The sequence below is a fragment of the Vigna angularis genome, chromosome 1 (genome assembly GCF_016808095.1).
Source record: "Vigna angularis cultivar LongXiaoDou No.4 chromosome 1, ASM1680809v1, whole genome shotgun sequence".
In the NCBI taxonomy this organism is placed as follows: domain Eukaryota; kingdom Viridiplantae; phylum Streptophyta; class Magnoliopsida; order Fabales; family Fabaceae; genus Vigna; species Vigna angularis.
Genome location: NC_068970.1, coordinates 25,389,726 through 25,397,219, shown reverse-complemented (window position 1 = coordinate 25,397,219; position 7,494 = coordinate 25,389,726). Strand labels below are relative to the sequence as shown.

The window sequence follows — 7,494 nt, the reverse complement described above, 5'->3', positions numbered from 1 at the left end:
TGAGTGATTATTTGTATAGTGAAAGAAGAATCGCTGTGAGGGAATAATTATAGTGACTCGAGTGTTACTGAATTCAATTATACAGTTTTTTTTCACTGTCCAATTGGCATGGTTGACTCTGTTGAGGGCCAAGATTGTGCTTTGCTTCCTCCTCACACTGCACTAATCATTTCATGTCAGTAAATTACTCGCTTATGTCTTCTTCTCTTCAACACTATTTCCCTCGCTAAATAAATACTACACTCATCCATCATCATGAAAATTACTCAACTTTCATAACAAAAAAATAAATCTTTTATTTTTCTCTTGTCAATTGAAAGTTGATCCAGAAGGACAAAAATGGTATTGTAAATTTTGAATCTAAACAAGAGACTGTCTAGTAAGAGTTGTGATCCAGTAATATTAATTAATGAGTTAAAAATATTTTTAGTTTTTTTTACATAAAATTAAAATTTATTTTTTAAATTTTAATTTTAAAAATGAATAAATATATATTTTTTAATTTACTTCTAAATTTTAAATTAATGTTTGAATATTTTATTCTGTTTAATTAATATATTGTTATAATTTAAATGTCAATGTGATTTCATATATAAAAAAATTAATTTGATTAAAATTATTATATTTATTTATTTTTAAGAAATATTAAAAAAATTATTTCAGATGGTGACAAATTGGACTTCATACATATTTAAGTCTTAATTAATTAATAAATCAATGGTTAATTAATTCATTAATCAATGGTTATTTAAAGAAAATGGAAGTTAGGATGTGATTATTGATAGCTCCTGAATCCGCGACAAGATAGTAATTTAATTCTGATTCTTTTGTCTGCATCCACAGTTCTTCACTCAATGCATTTGTTTCTCCCTCTTAATCAATCATAACTACACTCCACTCCAACGTGTTTTCCCCTATTAAATATAGTTTTTAAGAGGTTTTTGTCCTTTCACATCTTATTTAATTTACTATTTTATTTTATGGAAAATTAATTTTACTATTTATGTTTTTAAAGTAATTTGTAATATTTTTTTATTATCTTCCATTTAACATTGTTAATATTTAAAAATTAAATATTTTTTTTATGTTGTAAGGAAAAGAAAAGAAAAGATCTTTTAAGATAAAGACCAAATTGATTAAAATGTAAAAAAAATAAAAGATAATTTGTATAGTTTATTCTTTGTAATTTTTAATTAATGATGATTTTAGTTTAAAATTTTCCTACTTTGTTCTGTGTTTATTAACTTTCAAAACTAATACTCTTTGTCTTTCAAAAATAATTGATATTAAATGTTTAAATAAGTGAAAAAAAATTAAATGAGGGAAATGAGTACAAATTAAGAAGTGGTATATGAACTTTTTTTCAAATTTGGTTAAAATTGTTAAAACAAAAAGATTTTTTTTTTGTCTTATTTAGTTTTCTAAAATGTAGAAAAACATGCATATAAAAAACAAGTTTTCTATATTTTCCAGGAATTATAAATTAAAATCATGTTTTAAAAGTTAGGAGTGAAACTAAAATTTATATATTTTTTTAAGAACCAATAATACATTTACGTCTCAATATTTAATTTTCTTCCTTTTAAAACTATTGATTATTTTTCTTTTGTAAATAAACTAATTTGCAACAGTTTTAAAAAATTTATTTTCTTACAGTTGTTGCATTTGTGAAAAATAAATTCTGCTTAAGAAAAAAAAAATCAAAGTGGCACAAAATAGCTTATTCATTATGGGTATCTATTTATATAATATATATATATATATATATATATATATATATAGTTAAATTATAGTTAAATAAGGAGATAAGACAACTAACTAATACAATTGAAAGCAATACAAGAATGCCCTGCATTTAATATTTTTAAAAAAATAAAATTATTTTTTCAAGGTTTTAGAATATTTGACTTTTGTTTTTATTTTATTACTATTATTATTATTATTTTGGTTTTGTGGTCCTGCTATTTTAAAAATACTTGAGTTTTGTCCTTGTAATACTTGATTTACAATAAGTGATGATGTTTAGGGTAGAATGTCATGTCATTGACTTATGATAATTCTCACCTGTTTATGTTAAGGGGTCGTATTAATGAATGATGAAAGTAAAACTATGTTATATTTATGAAACCAAAAATATTTAGAGTGAAGCATGTATCTTACTAAGGTCTAATAATGTAAACTAGCCTCTTGGGGGAGCTTGTGGTGAGAGGTTAAAGTCAAAAGCTTTGAGGTTTTTTTCCCTTCAAAGGGTCAAACTTCTAATTTAGGAGTAACCAAATGTAGAAAACATTAAAAAAATGTTTGATTCAGATACAGCTATAGGAATGCTATGTTTTAATGATGATCTAGGATTAAAAAGATTAAAAATGTAATATTATTTAATAAAAAGATGAAATTATGGTATTGGTGAGGGGGGAGTTTGGATTAAGAATAAATAAGATTATTAGGTTAATTAAATAAGGGATTAGCGACAACAGGTGTTTGGCTTTATCGGCGGTGTCTACTTTATATTTATTTATTTAGTTTAAAATTAATATTTATGATAAAAGATGGGTTCATTTAATTTGTGTGTGTTGTGTGCAGTATGCACACTCCAAAGCTTTTGTTGCTTTGTGCTTAATGGAAGGGCCTTGAGCTTTTTTCTTTCTCTGTCTCTCCTTTCTTTAGGTTTCACTCTCAACACACTCTCTCCCTCTTCCTCTTCCTCTCCAACTATCTCTCTTCTTCACTCTCCCAATCTCCATTTCCAAAGGTGCGTCTTTCTCTGCTTCACTTTCCCATTCTATTTGTCTTTTCTCTCTTTTAATTTCCATTCTTAATGTCTTTCTTTCCTCTTTCTCATAGAATGTGTGTCCTTTCTGGTTTTCTTTATGTCTATATTTTTTTTTTCAGTTTCTCAAATGTTCCTTCACAGCACTCCGTGCCTGCCTCTGGGTTTCATTGCTTGTTTTTTTTTTTTGGGAAAAATGAAATTATTTTGGAAGGTTTTGGTGAGGCTGTGGATCTGATTTAACTGATAAACTTTTTTTTTCTTTCTTTGTATATTTTTATTTTCATTTTTCTCCTTTTTTGTGTTTTTAACTCTGATAAAAGCTTGAGCACTGCAGCATGTATGAATAAAAGTCTCAGCAAAAATAAAATAAAAAAGGGTGGAAAATGATTGGTTGACTACGGTCTTAGAGTACAATTTTTCATTTTTTTGGTGTTCATTTATTGAAGAGTTCGCCGCTATTAAATGATACTCAGATTATCAATATGCTTTGTTCGATTTTTTTTCGTGGGTTTTTTTTTTAAAGAAAATATGCAAAATTTATTGGCTTTTTCTTTTTCCCGTGATGCAGCTTCTGTAATGGATGTGTTATGATGGGGGGTGAGAGGTTAGGTTTTTATTTTTCTGAGTGAGAAGGGGGTCAAGGTATTTCTTTAGTTGACTGTTGTAGCTTTTTCCCATTGTTTTCCTTTTGTTACTGAAATAACTTTCTTTTGCCTTTGTGTTTCATTTTCTACATGCGAACTATAGAAAACCCATTCAAGGTTTTTTTTTTTTTTTGTATTGTTCAGAATATTTTGATAAAAGGATGCTTTCAATAACCTTTTTTTATTCAAAGTAGTTTTTGTTAATGTTGGATTTAACGTTCTTTTCAACTAGATCGAGTCTACAAAATTATATAAATTAAAAATTTAATGGATACTTAATCATTTCACTTTATTTTATTGTGTAATATGCTATTACAATATCTGTAAAATAATACAATTTTGATTATGCATCTGCAAATGTCCGATTCATATAAAATTTTATGTACATGATGATCACAATAGTTTCGCATGGTTTAATGGTTGAATTGATAAAATTTAGTGAGGTAAAAGTTACTGGAATTGGCATTCTACTGTGTTTAACGCCAGGTGTGGTTTGTGTTTGTCTATATAATAATATAAGGACACTTTCAATAACATTTTTTGGGAAATTTATTTCATTTATTGACTTGCGTCTATTGGAGTTTCATCAACTTTATTTTTACAGATAGGGTGTGATATGCCGTCTACAGTATAAGTAAATCTTTACAAAATGGCAATGTGAACGTTAAGATTGTATACCATTTGATTAGATCACAATGATAACAATGCTTTTACTGGATGGAGTGCTGAAACCAAATTTTCTTCGTCATTTTTTCATTGTAATTTTTGTATGGCATATCTTTCTGGCTGTCTGTCAAGTGAATTGTGGTTTATGATGGTTTTGTTCAATACAGTTCGTAAATTTGGAGTCTGATGTCTCCGCCTCTGTTGGTTACTGAAGATGAAGGGCAGAACAATGCCTCAATGGTAGCGTCTGCATCTTCACCATCCATGGAGTGTTTCACCCCACATGAGGCTAGATTGAAAGAACGCAATTACCTGGGATTGTCAGATTGCTCTTCGGTGGAAAGTTCTACTGTCCCGAACTTGTCTGGTGAGAAAAAGAACATGAATTTGAAGGCTACTGAGTTGAGGCTGGGCCTTCCTGGATCCCAGTCACCTGAAAGGGATCCAGATATTTTCCCATTGACCTCAGCAAAACTTGACGAGAAACCACTGTTCCCTTTGCTTCCTACAAAGGATGGAATCTTCACATTGTCCCAGAAAACTGTGGTCTCCGGCAACAAAAGAGGTTTTGCTGACACGATGGACACTGAGGTGAAAAGTGTTCATTTTAACAAAGGTTAAATAAATGTTTCATACTACTTCTGAGTCTAATTCTTCACAATCTCTGTTGTTTGGGGAAGTTTCCTGGAAATGCAGGGATAAACATGATGCTATCACCTAAACCTTCTGGGATTCTGCCAACCATAGTGAAAGAAGTATCCAGCAAGGTTTTACAGGAACGTCCTGCTGCAGCAAATGGAACTGGTCTTAACCATACAGGAGCTTCTATCAGTGGCAGTGCACCTGCTTCCAAGTAAGGGAAACTTGCTAGATCAATGATCTATACTCTTCAGGAGGATCTTGAAGTTGGAGGAAAGACCTTAAAAGGTGTATTCCATACTTTTCTAATTTTGCTAATTAGTTCATATCTGTGATAGGGCACAAGTTGTTGGTTGGCCTCCTATAAGGTCATTTAGGAAGAACTCATTGGCCACCACTTCAAAGAACAATGATGAAATAGATGGAAAACCATGTCCAGCCGCACTCTTTGTGAAGGTCAGCATGGATGGTGCTCCCTATCTGAGGAAAGTAGATCTAAGAAATTATACAACATACCAGGAACTGTCTTCTGCCCTTGAGAAGATGTTCAGCTGTTTCACTCTAGGTGATATGTTAGAGACGTTACAGCCATGATTTGTTTAAGCGAATTATTTTCTCGTGATATTTTATTGGCAAGTTTTTTTTTCATTCTCAAAGGTATCTTTTGTATGACTTTATCATTTATGACATGTGTATAATACCAGGTCAATGTGGTTCCCATGGAGTGCCAGGAAGAGAAATCTTGAGTGAGAGCAAGCTGAAGGACCTCCTGCATGGTTCGGAATATGTACTTACTTATGAAGATAAAGATGGTGACTGGATGCTTGTTGGAGATGTACCATGGGAGTAAGTTTCTGAACCTTTTGTGGCTCTAACAATCTCTGCATTTTCAACTTCTCGTTGTATTGTTTTGATAACTATGGGAGATATGCCCTGGGAGTAAGTTTCTGAACCTTGTCTGAGCTATAACAATCTTTGTGTTTTCAACTCATAAACTATACTTGTTTCTATAATAATCGGGCTAGGTGCTTTGGCAAATTTATGAAGTGATGAATTATTCTTCAATCAGGGGTATGTGCATCATGTTGCCAACAACTCCAATTGTTTAGAAATTTTCCACCTGAAAATTTTAGTTTTATAGATTCTGCTTCCTAATCATAAGATACTGTATAACACATCTCATATGTTCATTTTTTTTCTCATGTTTTGCTTAAATTGCAAATGATAACTTTTGTGGTGTTTTCATTAAACTTAATTATCTAGAGTGATTTATAGTTGATTGACACTAACTGTAAAAATATTTTCATTGAAAGTGGATCAAATTTTAACCTCTTCCTATAAAAGTTTGACTTCATTCTAAAATGACTGTTTTCTTTCTATTATGGGACTCATGTTCCATTTTTAAATGTTCCTCAATTTGTAAGAATTTAGGGCAGGGGTCATTATATTCAGTGCAGAACACAGCTTTGAAGCTTAATGTGTGTTTCGTGGTTCCATACTAAGAACTTGGTCACGGTTAGGATTTTCGGGTATTGCCACTCGGTTATGCTTCCTATTGGAATTTGCTAATATTCACATTCGTACTGGTATCAATTCTAGCAAATTAGTTTTATTTGTACAGAGAATTTGTCAATTGGATGAATGATGGAATCAAATCATTTAGTTGTTGTTTCACTTCACTCTAGCTTGAATCCTATGATTAACTGCAATTTTTCTATTGTTTGCAGTATGTTCATTGACACATGCAAAAGGCTTAAAATCATGAAGGGTTCTGATGCCATTGGCTTAGGTGTGTATTCTGGGTGATAATTCCTTTTGATAGACTCGGGGCTTCTGTTTTAAATCAAAGGGTACCTAGCTGAGCTAATAGCCGGTCGTAGATAATGATTATAATACTGGATTTTGTATTTTCAGACAGTGCCAATTTATATGTTTAATTCAAGGATAAGCTGGATTGAGTTTGCATGAAACATGTATAAAACAAGGAACCCATGATTGAAAGTACATTAGTTATATTATCCAATTGACGACCATGGTTGCCTACAGTATGTTGTTAACTCAATGAAAAAACCAGCTTCTGTGTTCAAGCATTCTTAAGTGGCTTTTCTTTTCTTTGCAGCTCCAAGGGCCATGGAAAAATCCAGGAGCAGGAGCTAGTCGTTATTGGAAATGTTGACTGCGTTTTGTCTACTTTACTGAAAGTTGCTAGATATGAGAAAGGTGTGGAAAGAAAACTATGGTATAAACGACCGAATGCCGGGTTTTGATGTTTAACTGCTATTAAAGATGTTGTCTATTATTAAAATCCCAGAATAGTGTCTTGGTCTTTTGTTTGTGTTACATTTGTTTCAATATAATACCTTGTTAAGCTACCTTGAATATTAGTAATTGTGGAGTCTGTAATCTTTATAGGAACCGTTTGTTTGGATAAGCTGAATGTATGTTATAATCTCAACGTATTGTTGTTTTTCTATGATTTTACTATTCCTTAGTTTTTCTTTCTCTTGAAGGGCATATTTTCACGCCTACCTCATTCAATCAAATGATTCCTTGGGGACACCCCAGTTTCACTTCAGCCTATTCTGGTTAAAGAAAACTTATGAAATTGAATGAATTTTATTTTGTGACTTTTACTTGTGGGTATATGTTTTTCGGATAATGATATTTTGACAATATTTTAATACTATTTACGTGTCATTATATGATTATGTGTTATTCTGTGATTGGTCTATGTTGGTGTTTATGATTATTATTATTGATTGTGAAGTAATT

At 31.0% G+C, this 7,494-nt stretch overlaps 1 protein-coding gene across 1 annotated transcript; it reads left to right on the top strand.

The window, feature by feature from the left end:
• The first annotated feature begins 2,573 nt into the window (after positions 1-2,573).
• Positions 2,574-7,195, top strand: LOC108320910 (auxin-responsive protein IAA8). The gene is made up of 7 exons (XM_017552511.2): positions 2,574-2,752; positions 4,251-4,674; positions 4,764-4,936; positions 5,061-5,287; positions 5,427-5,568; positions 6,450-6,511; positions 6,842-7,195. Exons 2-7 carry the CDS (start codon positions 4,270-4,272, stop codon positions 6,877-6,879), a joined length of 1,047 nt encoding a protein of 348 aa, XP_017408000.1. The 5' UTR covers positions 2,574-2,752; positions 4,251-4,269; the 3' UTR covers positions 6,880-7,195.
• The last annotated feature ends 299 nt before the right edge of the window (positions 7,196-7,494 follow it).